Source organism: Alternaria conjuncta, assembly GCF_024043145.1.
Source record: "Alternaria conjuncta strain BMP 0040 chromosome Unknown scaffold_2, whole genome shotgun sequence".
Classification (NCBI taxonomy): domain Eukaryota; kingdom Fungi; phylum Ascomycota; class Dothideomycetes; order Pleosporales; family Pleosporaceae; genus Alternaria; species Alternaria conjuncta.
Window position 1 is genome coordinate 2,435,454 of NW_026250091.1, and position 19,654 is coordinate 2,455,107.

At 50.2% G+C, this 19,654-nt stretch overlaps 9 protein-coding genes and 2 non-coding genes across 11 annotated transcripts; 5 read left to right on the forward strand and 6 right to left on the reverse strand.

Annotated features, from left to right (window-relative positions):
* Positions 1–1,197: 1,197 nt before the first annotated feature.
* J4E85_001929 (uncharacterized protein) lies at positions 1,198–2,977 on the forward strand (the record flags this gene model as incomplete). Its single annotated transcript, XM_051466212.1, has 4 exons — positions 1,198–1,451; positions 1,503–2,077; positions 2,137–2,583; positions 2,640–2,977. 4 exons carry the CDS (start codon positions 1,198–1,200, stop codon positions 2,975–2,977), a joined length of 1,614 nt encoding a protein of 537 aa, XP_051330769.1.
* An 839-nt stretch (positions 2,978–3,816) lies between these two features.
* J4E85_001930 (uncharacterized protein) lies at positions 3,817–5,277 on the forward strand (the record flags this gene model as incomplete). The annotated part of the gene is made up of 2 exons (XM_051466213.1): positions 3,817–4,042; positions 4,142–5,277. 2 exons carry the CDS (start codon positions 3,817–3,819, stop codon positions 5,275–5,277), a joined length of 1,362 nt encoding a protein of 453 aa, XP_051330770.1.
* Positions 5,278–5,707: 430 nt separating this feature from the next.
* J4E85_001931 (uncharacterized protein) lies at positions 5,708–6,781 on the forward strand (the record flags this gene model as incomplete). Its single annotated transcript, XM_051466214.1, has 2 exons — positions 5,708–6,068; positions 6,129–6,781. 2 exons carry the CDS (start codon positions 5,708–5,710, stop codon positions 6,779–6,781), a joined length of 1,014 nt encoding a protein of 337 aa, XP_051330771.1.
* Positions 6,782–7,991: 1,210 nt separating this feature from the next.
* On the forward strand, positions 7,992–8,957 carry J4E85_001932 (uncharacterized protein; the record flags this gene model as incomplete). The annotated part of the gene is made up of 1 exon (XM_051466215.1): positions 7,992–8,957. The coding sequence occupies one exon, from the start codon at positions 7,992–7,994 to the stop codon at positions 8,955–8,957; it is 966 nt and encodes a 321-aa protein (XP_051330772.1).
* Positions 8,958–9,426: 469 nt separating this feature from the next.
* On the reverse strand, positions 9,427–10,568 carry J4E85_001933 (uncharacterized protein; the record flags this gene model as incomplete). Its single annotated transcript, XM_051466216.1, has 2 exons — positions 9,427–10,443; positions 10,497–10,568. 2 exons carry the CDS (start codon positions 10,566–10,568, stop codon positions 9,427–9,429), a joined length of 1,089 nt encoding a protein of 362 aa, XP_051330773.1.
* A 539-nt stretch (positions 10,569–11,107) lies between these two features.
* On the reverse strand, positions 11,108–11,224 carry J4E85_001934. Its single transcript has one exon. It is a non-coding gene; the product is annotated as a tRNA-Val (tRNA).
* Positions 11,225–11,412: 188 nt separating this feature from the next.
* On the reverse strand, positions 11,413–11,516 carry J4E85_001935. Its single transcript has one exon. It is a non-coding gene; the product is annotated as a tRNA-Glu (tRNA).
* Positions 11,517–12,821: 1,305 nt separating this feature from the next.
* J4E85_001936 (uncharacterized protein) lies at positions 12,822–14,096 on the forward strand (the record flags this gene model as incomplete). The annotated part of the gene is made up of 1 exon (XM_051466217.1): positions 12,822–14,096. The coding sequence occupies one exon, from the start codon at positions 12,822–12,824 to the stop codon at positions 14,094–14,096; it is 1,275 nt and encodes a 424-aa protein (XP_051330774.1).
* A 293-nt stretch (positions 14,097–14,389) lies between these two features.
* On the reverse strand, positions 14,390–15,784 carry J4E85_001937 (uncharacterized protein; the record flags this gene model as incomplete). Its single annotated transcript, XM_051466218.1, has 4 exons — positions 14,390–14,571; positions 14,626–15,087; positions 15,144–15,385; positions 15,564–15,784. 4 exons carry the CDS (start codon positions 15,782–15,784, stop codon positions 14,390–14,392), a joined length of 1,107 nt encoding a protein of 368 aa, XP_051330775.1.
* Positions 15,785–16,135: 351 nt separating this feature from the next.
* Positions 16,136–16,697, reverse strand: J4E85_001938 (uncharacterized protein; the record flags this gene model as incomplete). The annotated part of the gene is made up of 2 exons (XM_051466219.1): positions 16,136–16,236; positions 16,292–16,697. 2 exons carry the CDS (start codon positions 16,695–16,697, stop codon positions 16,136–16,138), a joined length of 507 nt encoding a protein of 168 aa, XP_051330776.1.
* A 392-nt stretch (positions 16,698–17,089) lies between these two features.
* On the reverse strand, positions 17,090–17,916 carry J4E85_001939 (uncharacterized protein; the record flags this gene model as incomplete). Its single annotated transcript, XM_051466220.1, has 3 exons — positions 17,090–17,229; positions 17,297–17,545; positions 17,628–17,916. 3 exons carry the CDS (start codon positions 17,914–17,916, stop codon positions 17,090–17,092), a joined length of 678 nt encoding a protein of 225 aa, XP_051330777.1.
* Between the last annotated feature and the right edge of the window lie 1,738 nt (positions 17,917–19,654).

Consider the following 19,654-nt stretch of genomic DNA (forward strand, 5'->3'; position numbering starts at 1 on the left):
ACCGCCTGTGGTTTGCACACAGCCAGCCCAATGAGAGCTCGCGCGGACGTTATACCGCCCATGTCACTCCCTTCACGTCGTCCTCCCTCACGCTCATCGCTTATTGATCAGGACCGAATGCGACCCATGTACACGGGTTCACGGGAGATCTTGTTGAAGATGGCGTCTGATGCTAAGCGAGCCATGACCAAGTACTCCTAACGCATAAGGGTCTCTTCGTCCTTGTATGTGCTACAGTGGCTGACGCCAACAAGGCTCGGCGCCCGGCGGAATGACAGCCGCATGCTGCCATACGTTGAAATGACATTCAGGTAGCTAGCGCGAAGAAAGCGGTTTACTGAACGGTGGGACAAGAAATTCTTGTGAAAGTTTACCGTTCCCTCGGGTTTGATGAGCTCGGCTATCAGCATGACTGATTTGAGATTTCCTAGGTAATATCCGTTCGAAGCAGCAATACGGTTGCAGAACGCTACAAATTTACAAATCGTACCATGAATCACGAATCATAACATGATCAACATTCGCTAATCTGATGTTCACCCTGGATCCCTTCATCCTCGTAAGGCTGGAGAAGGTCCAGAACGAATTCTTCCGCTTCCCCTAGAGAGACGTTTCCACCTCTCACGAACGTGTCATTTCGGCGGATTATCTTTTCCTACACAAGCCTGCGGCAGATACAACTACATGTAATCAATGTACGACTCCTGCAGCGATAGCCTACGGCCCAGCCGCAGCAAACCCCCATATAAGGAAGCGGGCCGCGTGGTGTCGCGCTAGCGGCAGGGATAGTGGTATCTGGGCGGACAGGACGTCAAACCATTCATGGCAAGTCGGAGGGCCACGCACTGTGTACCGCGACGATCTTGTTGGTTGACATGTGCACCGGAGTGTATCTGCACCATTGGACCCTGGCTCCGCTCGAGAAGAAGAGATGCCGGGTATGTGAAGGGGGTTTGGGTCTAGTGCACCCCACTTCTTCGTGGAAGCGGCAGACAAGGCAATTCGCAGCGGCTGGACGAGCCCATCTCGCCAGCATGCATGTGCACGCCATTTCGTGTGTCCGTGTTGGCAATCCCTTCTTCTTACTTACCATCGCACCGTTCTCGCTTGTTCGTTTGCGTTTGCTGTTCCTGTTTCTTGGGTCTCATTTTTATTGAGGCGCTGCGTTCCTGCATATCTTAAGGCGCGCATCTGGTTATGGCTGCTTACGAGGCTCAGCCGCTTGGCAGTATGGATAAGCAGGTGACGTTGGAGTCGCGCGCGAATGCGTCGCGGTCGTTGGATGGGGATGAGAGTCAGGAGTATCACCAGTCTCTGAGGGGTTTCACGAGGGCTGATCGCGCGGATATGGAGCGCATGGGCAAGGTGCAAGAGCTGAAAAGAAATTATCGGCCGTTGTCTGCGTTGGCGTTTACCGTTATCTTGCAGGGCACTTGGGAGGTGCTTTTGACGTAGGTTACCTTGGTACTATGGATGTGGACTAGGAACTGACAGTATCGTAGTGCAACATACCAAGGCCTTCTTGATGGAGGTCCAGCAGGTCTTATCTGGAGTTTCGTCTGGACATGGTTCGGCTTCAGCACTGTTATGCTGTCGCTAGCAGAGATGGCATCGATGGCACCGACCGCTGGTGGCCAGTACCACTGGGTTTCTGAATTCTCGCCTCCCAGCGTCCAGAAGCCATTCAGCTACTTCATCGGCTGGATGTCAACATTATCATGGCAAGCCGGTACAGCTTCCGGACCTTTCCTCGTCGGCACCCTAATCCAAGCTTCCGTCATCGTCATGTACCCAGAATACGAGCCCACCAGCTGGCACGGAACGCTCATGGTCATTGCCGTGACCTTCTTGGTCTGGGTCCTGAATATCTGGGGCTCAAAGGCTATGCCTATTTTCCAGAACGTCATGTTGGTCGTTCACGTATTCGGTTTCTTGGCCATCATCATTGTCTTCTGGGTTCTGTCGCCACGGGCTACTGCAGAAGTGACTTTCACCCAGTTCAAGAATGGCGGAAACTGGAGCTCAACTGGTTTGGCTCTCATGGTGGGTCAGGTGTCAGCCATCTACGCCTGTATCTGTAAGTCTACATCTCTACCAAGCTTCGTCGTTGGAACATAAGCTGACTCCCGATCACAGGCTCCGACTCCGCAGCCCACATGGCCGAGGAGATCAAAGATGCCGGCAAAACCGTCCCCCGCGCCATGATTGGCGCGTACCTCATGAACGGCTCTCTCGGAATAGTCTTCCTGATCAGCTACATGTTCATGATCACCGACGTCGACGCCGCACTCGCGGAAGACTACCCGCACATGTGGGTCTTCGCCCAAGCCGTCAACTCGGGTGGTGTCGTAGCCCTCAACGCCATCCCCACTGTGCTCATCTTCGCCGGCACATTGACCTTCAACTTGTCGACTTCGCGCCAGACCTGGGCTTTTGCTAGAGACAAGGGTCTCCCATTCAGCAACTGGATCGGCCATGTCGATCCAAAGTTGGAAATTCCGGCGAATGCTGTGACGGTGACTTGTCTTATCACCGTTGCGCTGAGTTTGATTAACATCGGCTCGGATACTGCTTTCAACGCTAGTATGTTGCGCCTCACTCATTTGCTCTTTTGTAAACTGTCAACTAACGCACTCCAGTCATCTCCCTCAACGTCGTAGCTCTCATGATAACATACATGTTCTCCATCGGCGCCGTCCTCTACCGCCGCATCCGCCACCCCGAACTCCTCCCCAACTGCCGCTGGTCCCTCGGCAAATGGGGCGTACCCATCAACATCGGCGGCGTTCTCTACTCTTCCCACGCCTTCTTCTGGTGCTTCTGGCCTGAGTCTACGCCTGTACCTTTGGCGTACTTCAACTGGGCTGTTGTTATGTTTGTTGGTGTGGCTGTTCTGAGTGGTATCGATTATGCTATTCGAGGACGCAAGCAGTACAAGGGTCCTGTTGTGCTTGTAGATGGATTCAAGGGCGAATGACAGATACGTGGGTTAGAGATAAGGGATGAGGAAGATGAGGGAGAGGGCGATGAGCTACTTGGGTTTGATGTTAATAGATCTGACGATGAAGACGAAGATTGAATATAGACTTTTTCTCCACTTCACTTGATCTAATTAGCACGTGCCGCGAATGATCGTGCATCCGTGATACGACCTCATTCAGCAAAGCTATCGCTTTCAAACCGTGCACTAAAGTGACATTCAATGACCAGCCTGAGCCAAGGGTAAGCCCTGGTCTAGGTCGGACGCGTGTTTCATTCCTCGTTGATACGAACTCATTGTAACGTTGTGAACCGTGACTGTCACCGGCGGCCTTGGTCTCCGCACATGTGTGTCCACCAGCGGAGGCCTGATGTGGAGATATAGTCGAAAAGTGGTCAAATACGCGACTTTCCGGTAGCTGCAGCCGAAACCAGGCTGTCATTGAACACCGTTGCGTAGTCAGGTCCTTGATTGCTCACCTTGGCAAGACACGAAGGATGGGCAGATGCAGTTGGAGTGGGGCATCAGATAAAATTTGCACCGGATAATACTCGGATCTGATAAGATGCTCTGCCATCCGCCAATCGCAAACCGACCACCATATCCGCGACGATGGTGGATCGCTCGTGTACTTGCGGATAGCTTAGTTACTGGCGCGACGATAGTTAGCTGATTTCCGATGTCGGTGTGGTGTATGTGTGGTGCGCTGCCGGCATATAGAAGTGGGCGTTCTGCCACCTGCACTTCTAATCTAATCAGATCATCTTTCTCTCATCCCGCCCTGCCAACACTCCTACACCCCCACGACCCCTCCTTTATCAGATCAAATATTCACAATGAGGCTCCAAGGCGTTACTGACACACTGGGCAACCTCAGCCTATCAAATCCCAACCGCGTACTCGTTGTCGGCTGCGCGTATGGAGGCATCTCTACTGTCGTCAACCTCCTGGAACTCTCACAAGGAAAGGCCCGACAGAGTGTCTACCCAGGTCCTGACTTCAAGGGTGCACGGAGTAACAGAGGGGTTGAGATTACTGTCATCGATGAGCGCGATGGTTATTGTGCGTCATTCTACCCCACTAGCCGAGGCTCAGCATCTTCACTGCCCCACCTTGTCACCCTGCGTCAGAGGAAATTTAGCTAATACTTGTGTCTTGCAGTCCACTCGGTTGGCGCACCGCTCGCCCATGTTACCCCAAAGTACACAACCCATATGTGGAAGAGGTATAGCCATCTAAACGAGCTAAGGCACCCAAATCTGCACTTCAAGCATGGAAGTGTGAAGAACATCAACCCTGAAGCCAAGGTTGCAGAGTGGTGCGATCGCAATGGCAAGACACAACACCAATCATACGACTATCTAGTCATGGCTACTGGCCTGAAGAGACCGTTCCCTGCTGTGCCAAAGTCTGGAAGCTTCGAAGAGTACCAGAGAGACTCAAAGGCTTTCATCGAGAAGATCACTGGTGGCGACCCATCGAAGTGTGAAGGAAGAAAAGTTGTAGTCATCGGCGCTGGTGCTGTCGGTGTCGAATTCGCTGCTGAGATCAAGAGTTACTACCCTGAGATCGACGTCACACTCGTGCACTCACGGAGTGAAGTACTGTCGTCAGAGCCACTACCAGCAGACGTTAAGGAGCGTGCAAAGATCCTGCTCGAAGAAGAAGGCGTCAAGCTGGTCTTGGGTAGCCGCGCATCTATCACGGAACAACCAAATGGTCAGTTCACAGTCACACTCGCGAACAACGACACGATCACAGCCGATTTCGTCATTGACTCGACAAAGAAGGGAACACCAACCACGGGTGTCCTGCCTACTGAGTGCTTGAACGAGGACAAGGAGATCATGGTTCACCAATCTCTGATGTTCAAGGACAATATTCCAAACGCATCATCCCACTTTGGCGTTGGCGATGTGATCGCCTGGACCGGTATCAAGCGCGCAGGCAGCGCAACAGTCATGGGTCAAGCCGCTGCACAAAACATTTACTCCGCCATCCTAAACTCAGAACTTGCTCCTTCAACCGAGCAGTACACACAAACAGAGCTTCCAGCATGGGATGCAGTCATTGGTCTAGCAGTTGGCAAGCAATGTCTAACATACGACCCGAAGAACGGCATCAAGTATGGTGTTGAGGTCATGAAGAATTACTTCGGCGATGACCTAGGTTGGACGGCGAGCTTGAAGTACATGGGTCTGACTGATGTCGTAGAGAGGGCGGATAGCCCGGTGGAGGAAGTGGAGAAGACGAAGATGACCGAGGTGGGCATCAAGCCTGTCAGCGCGCAGGCATGAATTTAGATGGACAAGAGTCTGCAGGCGTTATAGGTATAGGAGCATGACAGGAAACGTGCATTTTTTATACAATCGTATTAGCATTTCACATACCGTCCTTTCATTGTTTCGAGCGCTCGTGTTTGGATATGTTGTGAAATGCAGCAGATGGCGGCGAACTCGAATGATTTTGAGAAGCTGTCGACCACAAATGACCTCGGAAGGTATCACAAACACTTGGCGCATATGCAGTCACTGCCACAAAATGCTGCGCGGGGGTTTTCGAAATCATCCGGTCGTTGTTGCCGTGCGCAATTCGTCCACGAGGCGCAGCCAGGTAACCGCGCCTGCGTATTCAAGTACTCTCAACCCTTGCACAGTGCGCATCCACCATATCAACCCACGCAATCCAAATCCACAGTCCTCACAAACAACCATCACAGACGGCAACATGGTGCACCTTACCAAGATCAAGGAAAGTAATGCGCAAATCGACGAAGAGACAGCGCCCCGGATCGCAGTGTTTGTGGGTGGGACCTCAGGCATAGGAAAGATCACGCTGGGGGCGGTAGCGAAGCTTGGAACAAACTTCAAAGCCTATGTCGTTGGAAGAAAAGAGAGCAAGGCAGCGTTCCGACCTTTCATCGAAGAGCTACATACGGCGAACCCGAATGCGAGTATCATATGGGTAGAAGGCCAGGTCACGCTGCTGTCTGAGGTAAAGCGGATATGCGACTACATCAAGAAGCTCGAAACCAGCATCGATCTGCTCTTCCTGACAACCGGATACGTACCGTTTTTCGGACGAGAGAGTAAGTTCATTCTACCTTAATTCTGTCAAGCTGCGCTTCATCAAAAACTTACATGCCCAGCTACATCCGAAGGCCTAGACATCAGCCAGGTACTAGAATTCTACGCGCGATTCTGCTTCACACAAAACCTCCTTCCCCTCCTCCGCGCCTCGGATCGCGCACGCGTAATAAGCGTACGCGCAGGCGGAATGGAAACCGACTGGTTCTTCAAACCAGATGATTTACTACTCGAAGCTCCAGGTGCCTTCGGGGGCATGACTACGATGATACATATGATCAACATGGCCACGCTATCACTCGAACGCCTCGCGGCAATGCCAGAGAATAAGAATATCGTCTTCATACATGCGGCTCCAGGGAGTGTGCGAACTGGAAACCTGTTTCGCGGATTCAAGGAAGGGTCCTGGGGCTCGTGGGCGGCTTGGATGTTCATGGATCCGGTTATCAGGATTATGACGTATAGGGAAGAGGAGGCTGGTGAGAGGTATTTGTACCAAATTACCAGTGCGGCTTTTGGAAGGAAGGGTGTGCCGTTGAGAGAAGGTATTGAGGAAGGGAAGAACACGGTAGGACAGAAAGACGGAGGCTTGTTCCTGATATGGCATACTTGTGAGACGACGCTGAACGAGAAGCCGCTGGCGAGATTGAGGGCGAGCGGCGCCCAGGACAAGGTTTGGGCCAAAACACAGGAAATTGTTGGGCCATATGCTTAGCCTTTCTTTGTGTTTTACGTACGGTTTACTCGCTTCGGTCTATTGGAGCTGCTGATCGGGTCGTTGGCCAGTACCTGGGGAGCCATAACGATGGATTTTTGAGGGGACGCCATAGTAACGGCTGAAAAGCAGAATGGTTGGGACTGGTAAAGTTTACGGGGAGCTGGGAGTGATCCGGGTGTCATGGAAGCGCTGGGATAATCACAGACAAGCAATAGACAACCTTGGAGCTACCATTGTGCTACAGGAATTCCAGAGTTTGAGAACCCAAGCGACTGGTACAGCAGGATGTCAAGGCATCCCTAGCGATCGCGAACGACTGGATAAGCGAAGGCCAGATATGGGGTATCTGGGATGAGATGAGAGACGTGGCTCAAAATAGGGTGCGCTAAAGGGGTGGAGCCCGCTATACCACATCCCGAACCCGTTTCGCTGCACGTTGACTGACGTGCAGCATGCACAATGCAGCCCAAGATAACTCACCTTATCGCAAGTCATCTCATCTCCATCACGAACGTCTGGCAATGATGCCACTGTTTCCTTCAACACCATTTGCGCAGCGTTGTGGCCATTGTTCTCATCCGGAAGGTGTTTGCCGCGCCGTCCTTCGTCCCCGTTCCAATTTCCCGCACAGCCCGGTTCTCCGGAAAAGGGGCCACTGTGGCTCGTAACGTTACTGCCCCTAACGGTCATCGCAATGTACACCATTTCACCATGAAACGATTTTGTTTTCAGTTGTCAGACGGGCTTCCAAGCTGATCAAGTCGAGACACAATGCTGAGGTCACGTTGGGCGCGCATGGCAGGAGTCGCGTCCAGCATGCTCAATCGATAACGTTCAAAACAACAACCGCGGGACCCGCTTGCCACCCGCATTCCGAGATGCTCTCAGGCGTTCTAGAAGCGGCCGCTAGCTCATTTACGCAGAATTTGGATGTGAACGCCTGTTCGCATGCTGGCCGATGCGGCATGGGGGCGTGTCATGGTTGCACAACTAGGCACCAGAATAATCCGTATCCCCATCCCGAGGTCCCCAGTAATGTTTCCATCTCTTTACGCATCTTGTTTACTTCTCCCATTTCGCATAGTCTTGACGCGCGCTGTCATTGTGTATCTGTAGTACCTCTTAATCGTAATCGCGCGTTTAGCACTTTGTATTCTACCAGCAGTATAGTCGGCCCGAGTTATACCACCCCAGATCCGAACACGCGATGTTTCCCAGTGTAAAGGATAGAGCACGACAGCTTTTTGGAGAGGCTGCGGTTCCTGACGCTGCTCCTCCGCCTCCGGTCGCGACGGGAAGGAGAGGCGCGCCACTCAAGGCTTCTGCTGCGACTAAGGCGGCCCCAGAACCAAAGACGCCCGCGAAAACTTCCAGGTCAAAGAAAGATGCGCCAGTGGTCGAAGAAACACCAAAAGCCATAGGCGCATGGCCAAGTCCTTTCGATTCCTTCAAGGCGAGAACATCGCCACCAGAGAAGCCCACACCGCCAACGCCATCGAAGTCGAAGTCCTCCAAGACAGCTACCGCATCGAAACCCTCCGCGCCGTCAAAAACCAGCACACCTTCCGCATCAAAACCAGAGAAGTCTTCAAAGACCGAAAAGTCAGAAAAATCTAAATCCGAAAAGACCGAGAAGTCGTCTAAACCGGAGAAGAAGTCAAGTTCGCGACCGAAGACACCACCGACACCCAAAGCCGTCGCGCCGCCAAAGAAAGCCCCAGAACCCAAGGTTTCTACCCCTTCACGTAAGAAGACCGAATCGAAACCCGCGCCCAAACCTAAAGAACCCTCGCGCCCTAAGCTCGATGCTCGCACCTCCTCGTCGCGACCAAAGATGGAGCGAACTTCCTCCTCCTCTTCCCTCGAAGACGACGAATACAGCGATCTACGCGCCGCCTGCCTGCGCGAAGCGTCCAACGTCACTGGTCTCAAAGGCAAGAACCTCGCTATATCGCTGCGCCAGCGCTCCTCGGGAGGTTGGTACGCAGCGCTGAAAGATGTCGGTGCGGATAAATACCTGAAAATGTGGATGAATCGGGATAAGACTTTCAAGACGCAAGATGAGGCGCTAGAGGCATATCTGGTGTTTGTCAAGAAGATGAACACCGATATGAAGCTCTTTGGACCTATGAGTCCGAAACTTGGATCTGGGAAGAGCAAGGGCTTCTTCTAAACATAAGATGAAAGAGAGGAGCTGCACGCGTTGATTTCACCGACCGACGCAACTGCGACGTGTTTTACGAGAACATGTCATTTGTAATATATGTAACACCACCACTACTACGGGATCCGGGACCATTCTTTCCAGCGAGGCGTTCTTTTTTGGATCCAGTTACGAGCCCCCGGTTGGCTCGCAAACCTGTTGTAATATGCTGTAACATTATGTACGTTATGTAGGACTACGCGCCTTTTTGGATTTTGGATTTTGGATCTCTGGCGTTAACGGTACACAACGACGAACTGGACGATCTTGCGCGGCGACGTACTGGGCCGGTTGGATTCATTCGGTTCGCTATATACCCCACTCAAGATCTTGCTCTTCATCTATCTCACAGATACGGCGCTGTTCGTTGACCGAACGAACGTATCGCCGTTTACATGTCTTTGTAATACATAATACTTCTACCTTGGTATCAGATCAGTTATACCATGCTATTAACCTCAGACGTCCACTCTATCCAGGTACGGCGGCCAGGCTGGTCTCTTTTTCTCTTCTCCATTTCTTCATCCGAGTCCACGTATGGATAGAGATGACGGACGCCGTCTGCATCTCCGTCACTGACTTTCCATCGCACGTCGATGATTTCTAGGTCGTCTTTTGTGACTGGGTTTGGTGGATCGAAACCTATACCGCGGTGTTTCCAGAATGCTAATGGAACTTGCAGGACGTCGTCTGTATTCGCGCCATCGTTCGCGAACTCCGAAGAGGTATACAACATGATGGATTCATCGTCGAACTCTAGGTCACTGTTGATGTACAATGGTAACTCAATACCCCCCTCGCGGAGAGGCGCGATATGGTCGATGGTATCGTAGTCTTGGACAGCGGGGAAGTCGTATTGGAGAGCTAGACGGTAGTCGGCGCAGACTTGTTCCATGGTGTGTTCCTTGGCTGCTTCGACCTTCGCTTTCGCAGCTGCGTAACCCCGCAGTTTGGAGCAGTCGAAGTGAACGTAGTCGTTGCGGTCTTCGCGTTGGTGCTCGTGCCAGAATCCGAAGAGGTGGCCTAGTTCGTGGGCGACGGTTGTGATCCAGTAATCTGGCGGGTACTTTTGCTTGAAGGCGAGACCGAGATGGATGCCGTGTCGCCCTTGCTCGTCGCTCCATTCTTTTGGTATGTAGCCCGTGACCGAAGAAGCTTGAGTCTCAGTATCTTTGGATTCCGCAATAACGGCAATGTCGTTCTTGACGTGCTTGTTCCAGACCCAGGGGTCGTCATCCTTTTCGCGTTTGTTGTAGCAGTACGGCCACACGCCTTCCTTGACTCTGTACTCCCTGAACTGAAGTATGTGACCGCTTGGGCAACCAGGTTCACCGATCTTATCCACCCAGAGTTTCCAGGCTGCGTCGATATCGTCCTTGAAGTTATTGCGGGCGCCCTCGTCTTCGTAACAGTATCGGACCAGTCCGTCGGGCCACACTGTACGAGGTTGTCCGGTCTAGCTGAACGGTCAGTTGGACGTCATGCGTTGGAGCGTAGGGATGAGCATACCATAGTTACGATCTCAGTCCATCTGCGATCTAGTGAAGACTCGTCTCTAGATACGAGTAGACTTGAGATCATCTGTGATGTTGTGTGGGTATCATTGGCCACATATTTGAAGCTGTTAAGAGGCGGTGGACAAGCGGTGACGAATGCTAGAAAGAGAGAAAGGGTTGGTAACAACATGGCGGTTTCGGTGGAGTTATGCATGGGTTGCTCCCCGAAAACTTGAAAGTCTGTACTAGAACACGCAATCTGCCCTTTCGAGAAAAAGCGCAGACCTTCCATAGTACGAGGGAGTGGCGTTGAATTAAGTGAAAGCTTGGATGCTGAGGCGCTTTTTTCCCAATATAAGGCCTGGCTTTCTAGTGAAAAGCGAGCTCGGTATGCTCGCGTCCACCAACGTCTACCTCTTAACAAAACATTAGCCTACCCCAGCACACATAGCTGCGGGAACTTGAAGTAGTTTGGTTGATCCTTTGTTTTGTTTGACGAGATAGCTAAAGTACAGCAGTCTCTAGTCCTCAGACTAGCTAGGACTATGTGTCGACCAAGAAGCACAAATCCAGAACGAGATGACAACTATGAAGACAAAAACAATACAAGCAGCAAAATGCAATTGGATACAGCGAGACTCGAACCCGCATCTCCTTCCGCTGTGCTAGACGTTACCGTCTAGTCCAGCGTCACTCTCACTTTCGTAAGAGTGGGCGCCTTTGCCATTAGACCATGTACCCTTTGACTGAAATTTAACACGGATAATACCTCTTAAATACCGCGAAGATGTCCTTAATCGCGATGTACAGTCCTCGTGGTGCTTCTTTGTCGCATTCGTCATGGCGGTTCTTTGTTGTCCCTCGCCAGACATCTCTAAGTCCATCTCCAATAGACCAGCCAAAGAACGATACAAAAAGCAAAAGGTGATTGGATACAGCGAGACTCGAACCCGCATCTCCATGAATCGTCGAGCTCATTAGCCCGACGACACCCTCGAAAGAGTGGGCGTCTTGGCCATTAGACTACATACCCTTTGATTAGAGTTCAGTGCCAACAAAACCTCTTATACAGCCCTCAAACACTCTCCATTTGATATGTGCAATCGCGATAGAGCCTATCCTTAGCAATACATCAGAGCTGTTTCTTCCTTTTCATCCCACAAACATTCCCAACTTCATTTCCGATAGAGCAGTCCAAAACCACCACTAACACCACCAGGGAAACCTGTTATCACGACCGCGCCACGCCAGGTGGTCGATAAGATATCCCCCGCAATCAGTACTATCCATGAAGCTCTTGGTCATGACCTCTCGCCAGTCAAAGGACAAGATCCTATCTTCCAAGTCGAGCCCAAAGGTGAGAACTCCCTCGTTACTATCCGCAGGGCTAGCAGTGACGCCATCCAAAAGTCTGACAAAGATCGCACGGTCGTGATCTGGCCCTTTCAATTTCGCCAGCACTTCAAACCCCTTGTTTGTCCATCCCCTTTGTAGTTTGTCGACGTAGAGACACATTCGCTGCGTGTCAATGTACTGAATGAATGGCCGGTCGTTACGGCTCATATCGAAGTAAGCAAGGGTTTTGTCTGGGGAGTATCCTTTGAAAAGACCGCGACTGCAGGATATGGTCGATTTGTTTTTTCTCTGATATTCGAGGGATACCGTGAGGAAATTTGGGAGGAAGATGGTGCTGATGTAAATTTCGACGGCAGCCTTCAGATTGCTAGAGACTTCGCGGCAGACAAGCCAGAGGTGTTCGGTATCGTCGGAATATGCGAACACCATTGCCCATATCTCCGTGGGTAAGTCGCTCATCGTGAGTGTGGGGTCTGGTAGTAACTGGATGTGAGAATTGTGGTGATGATTTTGTTGAAGAGGGAAAGAAGTCTTGGCAAGAGCAAAGGAATGTATGTCTCTTAGTTTTCATTTTCTTAGGTATGTTGGTATTATTTGCTTGGAAATGGCTGATAGGCGCGGCGTTGTGCGCGGTCGTAGTACCATGGTTGCAATAGAGTAAATCGGGCAGTCGGTACGCTAGCAGAATGAATTTCGACGAATCTAATGCGACAGAAAATTTCGTCTAAACGGTGGTTGAGGTCAGGACCTCGGGAGCATGATGGGTCATGCTACAGCCGTCACCACGCAGCGCAGCTGGTGATTACATAAGCAGACCCTTCACTAGCGCGTAAGCTCGCCCGGGCGATCTATTGCTTGTACAACTGTTGTTGCGACCACGAACAAGTTCCAACCCTCCTCCAATCGCTTCCGCATACGAATCATATCGCGCTCGAAGCCCTAACTCTTACAGCGCCGCAAATACCTCCAGTATCTTCCCAATATGCCGGCCGCCGCACTACCATCGCACGCGCCGCCGCAGATTCCAGGCTTCCAAATACCGAATGACGAGGCGCATCCACTCAAACAATCCGTCGCCGAACTCCTCGAACGCGATAACCCACGCTTCCCCGGCGCGCAACCCGTATCGTTCTCGCGCGAACACGTCACCGAGCTCCAGCGCAATGAATACTACATGTGCGAGAAGACAGACGGCTTGCGCTGCTTGCTCTACTTGCACTGGCAAGAGGGACCGACCGGAGCTTTCGAGCCTGTGACTTTCCTAATCGACAGGAAGAATAACTACTACAACGTCCAGCCTCCGTTTCGCATACGTCACTACCAGCACCTGAACGAAGCCGAGCCATTCTTATTCGGAACCCTTCTGGACGGCGAGCTGGTCCACGACCAATATCCGAACGAGCCTGCGCCACGTCTCAACTTTTATGTCTTCGATTGCTTAGCGGTGGATAATACAAATGTGACGCAAAGGACACTGGACAAGCGGTTGGGTCGGCTGCATGAATGGGTCATCAAGCCGTACGAAGCCGGCTTGACTAGGACATTTGGCAAGAACATTACACCAGACGACCTGAAGCCGTTTGCACTCAAAGGAAAGAAGACCTACCCTGCATACAAGCTCGAGGACATGTTCAGCAGCATCCTCCCCAACCTCCGACACGGCAACGACGGCCTGATCTTCACCTGCGTATCCACACCCTACCAGTTCGGTACCGACAGACACATCCTCAAGTGGAAGCCACCGCACGAGAACACCATCGACTTCAAGCTCCGCCTCGGCGACTTCCCACTCATAGACCCACAAGACGGCGAAGACGGCCTCATCCCCGACTACGACGCCATGCCCACCCCCCTCCAACTGCTCGTGCAGCACAACCAGAACCACTACGAAGTCTTCGCCACCCTTTCCGTCACCCCAGCCGAATGGGAGACGCTCAAATCCCTGAACCAACGCCTCGACGGCCGTATCATAGAATGTTACCGCACAGAAGGTGGACAGTGGAAATACAAGGCCGAGGCAGATGGTACGCCGCGCTGGCGCGACGACAAGAAGGATGCCAATCATATCAGCACTGTTAGGAGCGTGCTGGCTAGTATTGAAGCTCCGGTTACCGAGATGGACCTTTTGGCCAACGCGGAGAATATCAAGCGGGAAACGTACCGGCTACAGGGCAAGCTGGACCAATACCGCCCGCCTCAGGATGGTGAGCGCGAGGCCAAAAAGCGGAAATTCAGCGACGGTCTCAACGGTCATTGAGTGTTTGGGTTTTGACGCGCTGAGGACCTCCAGGGTTTGCTTTCAGCAATGTTTTTCAACGTTTAAGATTTAATTGTATTCGTCATGGAGTTACGGCACGTTCAGGCAGTTCATGATACCCACGCTCAGTTTATATGGGGCGGCCAAAATCGATGTTTTGTTGTTCCCACTGTGGTACTTCTCCTGTGATCTGACTCTGTCATAGTTGTCTTTTATTTGGTGAGTTGCACATTTGATTACAGACTGAAACCTTTGGGGAACCATCAGACTATTTAACGAGGTAACTGATATGATCACCCTTGACGCTTCATCCACCAAAGGACGTGCTGCTCTCCTTCCTCTTTACGGTTGCTGCTCTCCTTTTTGAGGCCTTTTTTCTCTGTAGAAGGCTGCGTCTTCTTGCTGACATTCTCCAGTCGGAGACGACTAGGAAACCAATCAGCTTTCTTCGCGGCCTTGTCTTGTGCGATGAGCACTAAATGGTCATCAGCATCGTTCACAACCTGCTAACTTTGAAAGAGAGACTCACGATCCCTAGTTGACCATGTTCCTTCATAGCATTCTTCAAAGTAATCTTCTTCGTCGTCCTCCGATTCTGATCCTGAATAATCAGGGTTTTCCTCTCTGTACCATTTCTCGTCAACTCTGTGAATATCGTCATTCTTGTCGCCATAGTCCTTGCCCTTTTTGCGCGCTCTTATACATCCTCCATCACATCTCTGTTCTTCGATGAGTTCTTCGTAGTCTTTGAACGGACAGTCCAAGATTTCCCAAAGACATTTGGTACTTGGGTCTCTTTTTTTGATATCGTCGTTGATGTTGTTGATATTCGCAAAAACACGATCGGAGTTCGTGCGGCCAATCACCGGCTGCCTGTGACCATCAATCATTGCATAATATCGTACGCGGCGAACGTTTTGGGACTCCTCATGCTGGATTCTGGCTTCCTTTCTGTATGCGGAATCGTAAGCTCTTTCAATCGCTTTATACACTAGATTGCTGTTCAGTACTGCATCTACTATGTTAGATGTGAGACCTGATACTTACGTCCTGGCGTGACCCACCCCTCGTACCCTCGGTCAATATCTTCGTCGTCTACTTCATCCTCAGCTTTGGCATATGTACGTGTAGCTCCTCCGTTCTTGCGCTGAATCTCCACGAGTTCTTCATGGCTCTTGACATCGATGGATTTGAACTCCCATTGTTTTCCGCTACGCAGCCACTCTTGGATAAATGCGATCATTCCGATAAGTTCCAGATCGTTCGTATGGGTGGTCTCGATCTTTGTACTATTATGGATCGCGATAGGGCATCTTACTTCGTGTACGTTGGTCCTCTCAATTACTGGCCAGAGTTCATCCAGTCTTAACATTACTAAGAAGACTGTGAGTTCATTGAGTCATGTAGTATTTTGCAGGAGGACACTTGCATCCAGCTGTAGCATGTCGCTGCTTGTTCAGCCCCCACTTCGCGTCGATTTCCACCGCTTCTCCATCATCTTGAGGGAAGTAACTCTCCTTTGTCACGTTGTCGCCAATATCGCCTAGTACTTCGACTGCCCATCCTACGAAGACTGTATCTGCCAGATCTTTGATGCGGAACTGGAGGAAGAAGGAATCTATGTGGCCTGTCTTAGGGGACGCCTCTGATCCCTCCGTAGTGTAGGTTATCTTGTATTTCTTGACCATCGTGGGTGAGTGAGAGACTTTATCGGGTCTTACAATTGGAGAAATGGGCTTCTGGTGCTGTGAAGACTTCGACACAGCTCTTGAGTGGGTTTAAATACCTAGATACCAAGAGCTCTGCGTCACCATGGTGACTGAGATGGATGATGTGATGATGAGTAGCACTGTGACTGTGCCTATGGATAGACCTAAAATAGTGTGAGCTGTGACTACCAGCCGTGGTAGAACCGATGAGTCAAATGGTAAGTAGTCATGGTAAGATGGATGTATCTAACAAAATTTGACAACGACACGAATTGAGTACAAGACAGGAGGGAGAGGTATGAAGTTTTGGATAAGCAAATGACTACTACTTCATAAATCTTTCATCAGCTCCGCCCCACGTCCTGGAATGGAGACATATTCCGCCGGTTTCTTGGATGCTTCAGAATGGAACTTTTCGAGAAAGTCTAGCACTAGATAGCTTGTTAGCAGGATCGACCAGGCAGCAATTTCGTGTAGCAAACTCACAGCCGCTCGTTGCCCATGGTTCTTCACCATCGGTTTCAGAGTTCGAGTCCTCATCGTCTTCATGCTTCTTGCTTTCAGCATCATAGTATTCATCCCCAAGAAGATCTTCAGCGTCCAACCTCCAATCATCGGAGCCGAGTATGAGATATGGGTTACGGTTTTTAACGGGTTCGCTTCCGCCGTATTCCTCTTTCAAGGTTTTGAGTTCTTCGGCGTTGACCGGTGGAAGTATCTCAGGAGCGACAGGAGTTACGCAATAACGTATCCTCCGAGCTGTGAAATATACTGCGATACAGTCCGTGTAGCCCACACGGAGACCAGTTTCAGGCCAAAAGTAAGTTATTTTGAAGACCCTGAAGAGCAAAACGGGAGTCTTCGATTGAGTTTCGTCGGTCTTGGCTGACATGATTCAGGCTAAGAGAGGCTTTGTAAGAGGTGAAATAGATGTGGCGGCTTTGACAAGGAGCTCGAACGTGATATAGGTTTCATTGATGAAGTGAAGCGTAAGATCTTTGATGTTTAAACATATGACACGTTGAAAGACGTGCACTGTGACTACTGTGATGACTCGTAGTGATGAATAGTGCTGTGACGCTTGAAAGGCTCGTCACGGCTCTGAGTGTGAATACAACTGCGATGAAACTAGTGAATCAATGGGCAGATAGTTACCATGGATCTGGTGAGAACTTCGAGCGATAAAATATAGGAGCGGGATTTGTTGTATTGACTGACATCTACATGCCCTCAGCATAGGTAATCATTCATCGGCAAACGTGTACGTTCAGGATGACCACCCAGTCACCACACCCGTGAACATGCTGCCTTATCACTAATCCCCATAGACATGATTCCGTTTGACAGTTCCACTTCGTCTTTCTCTTTGATAGCTTTCTCTCTAGGAACTTTTCCTAAGACGACACGGGCGTATTCTTCTTGTACTAGATCGACTTAGCATGTTTACGTATATATTGCGGTAATTCACCAAGAATTGCGAGCATGACTTACTGCCTTTCGCAATCCATCCACCGTGGCCGTTCCTCCCATCTGCAATTTCCTCGCGGAAAGGCTCACAACCCCCGTCAAGTTTCTTATAGTCTTCAAGGTCGTCTTCATTCATGAGAAACAAGACTTGAATGTACCAAAATCTTTTGGGCTTATCCTTCAAGGCATCGATGTCTTGTGCGATGAAGTACTGATTCGTATAGCTAGAAATGTCAAGCTGCTCAGATTCCTTGCGGTACCCCAACTCAAACACTATTCCGCTATTGAGTCTTTCCATCACTATGTACTGCATTAGATGGCAGAGTCTCGGGAGGGTTAAAGTGAGTCCACATACATCCAGCAGTAGCCCATGCATCATCCCCATTTGGTTTCCATTCATCACCAACAATCTTCACTTTCCCTCCATCCTTCTCGATATATCTCTTGATGATGGGATCCTCGGGGTCGCATTCAATGGTTTCAGCTTTCCAGCCTATGAATGCCGAATTCGTGGCTATAGCTTTGACGTATGTGTTAATGTAGGCGTGAGATGTGACGCCGACACACCTCTCCTCGTTGGGAATGAAGCCTTTCTTGGGAAGTGTCGGTGGATAGGTTATCAAGTAGAGTCTTAACCTTAACATGGTCGCTGTAGGTGATGATAACGGGGCCTATCGAAAGCGGTACAGTGAAGCGTTATGCAAAGGATTGATGATTGTTTGAGGTACCCTTGAGCCCAGCGAGGTTTATATATATCCAGTGACTCTCAACTCTTGCGATGAGTCGACATTGAGACAAAGAGTAAGAGCGACACATTCAACCGCGACTACAAACTGCAGTGGGTCACGCCCGAGTCAGAGTGACATGCCACGATGCAAAAAAAAAATCACCATGGCATACATAGTTGTTACGACAAATTGAATTGCTATCCAGATCCGCATGGCCAGTTGCAGAACCCAGAGACCACGAGTCCACCAGTATAGATCTGGGCCAAAACTATACCTCCAGTCATCGTGTTGGCGACCCTAGAGAAGTACAATCTTTTCCAGCAAGGCACGCCGCCTATATGCCTCCGGATTCCCAAGTTTTGCTTTGTATGCATCATATACTAAACAGCCTTTAGCATCACTCCCATGGGTTTCCGAAACTTGCAGGTAAAACGTACACTTTTCAGTAATCCACTTATCCTTTTGATCAAAGGGATGTATATGTCCTCGCGTTTGATTCTCTTCCTGTAATTTCTCGAGCTCTTCCTTGTTATTGACTAGTATGAGCCTTGTTTCTACTACGTCCTTGCACAACGAGCGCCAGACGAACTTGGTCTTTTCGATGACGCCGTGATTGTTTGTATACCCGATATTGGCAAGTTTACGCGTTTCGGGGTCAGGTTCGTGTCGCATCTCGTATACGGTGACAAGCTCCAGTGCAGACATCACTGAATACCATATTAGTTACCGTCATTCTTTGCGAAATATTGTGGCTTGTCATACACTTAGCAGTGATCCAAACACGTTGGTCGGAAGTCTTCCAGCGTCCCACTGGCTTGATAATGTCTTCCTCCTCGAGGTTGTATTGGTCCATAATCTGCTCCTTGGTAAGGCCGTCCGGAGTCTGAGGATTGCGATCTCTCTCATTTGATGAGGAGTTCCTTTTGAGTATGTGGTGGTTATGTATTTTGGGAGTCATGAGTGGCTCGTCTCGCTCTGCGTCATCGATAAGGCTGCCCAGATTTCTACACTCCCATCTCGTCGGGTTTAAGTGTTTCGTCAATTGATCGCTGATGTCTCTTGCTATAGGGGAAGAGCAGGTAAAGCCAATATCGAGGTCGTCGGAAGTATATTCTTCCTCCGGAAGAAGCTTCGTGGGAAAGATAAAATAGTAGAGCTGTAACTCCTCTAACTCTTTTGTCGAGCTGGCCATTATGTGGGCGAGTAAACAAGGATGAAGAACGTATATGTGAAATTTGATGAAAGTAGTGGTGTTGCGTAGAGTGTGAGAAGGTGCAAGAGCAGATACATCAAGTTATAAACATTTGCGTACTGACTGTGACAATGACAGTACGAGGTATGAGTGTACAGTAATGACTATATCCTACTATGAATCAGCAGGTGAGTCAAACTTATAACACGATCGGTAGATGTGTATTACATAGGTACTTACATTCCGTATCCTCACTCCCATTGCGTCCCGTACTGACTGAACATCTCCTTTAGAGCATCCAGCACTACTTCCAATGTCAGCTCATCTAATGCAAACAGCAAGTCACCACCATACTCACACCCCTTACTCGCCCATGCATCGTATCTTATATCATTATACTTATACAATATCTTCAACCCCCGCGCCGCCCTGAAAGCGGCAGGCCCGTATACTTCTTCAAGC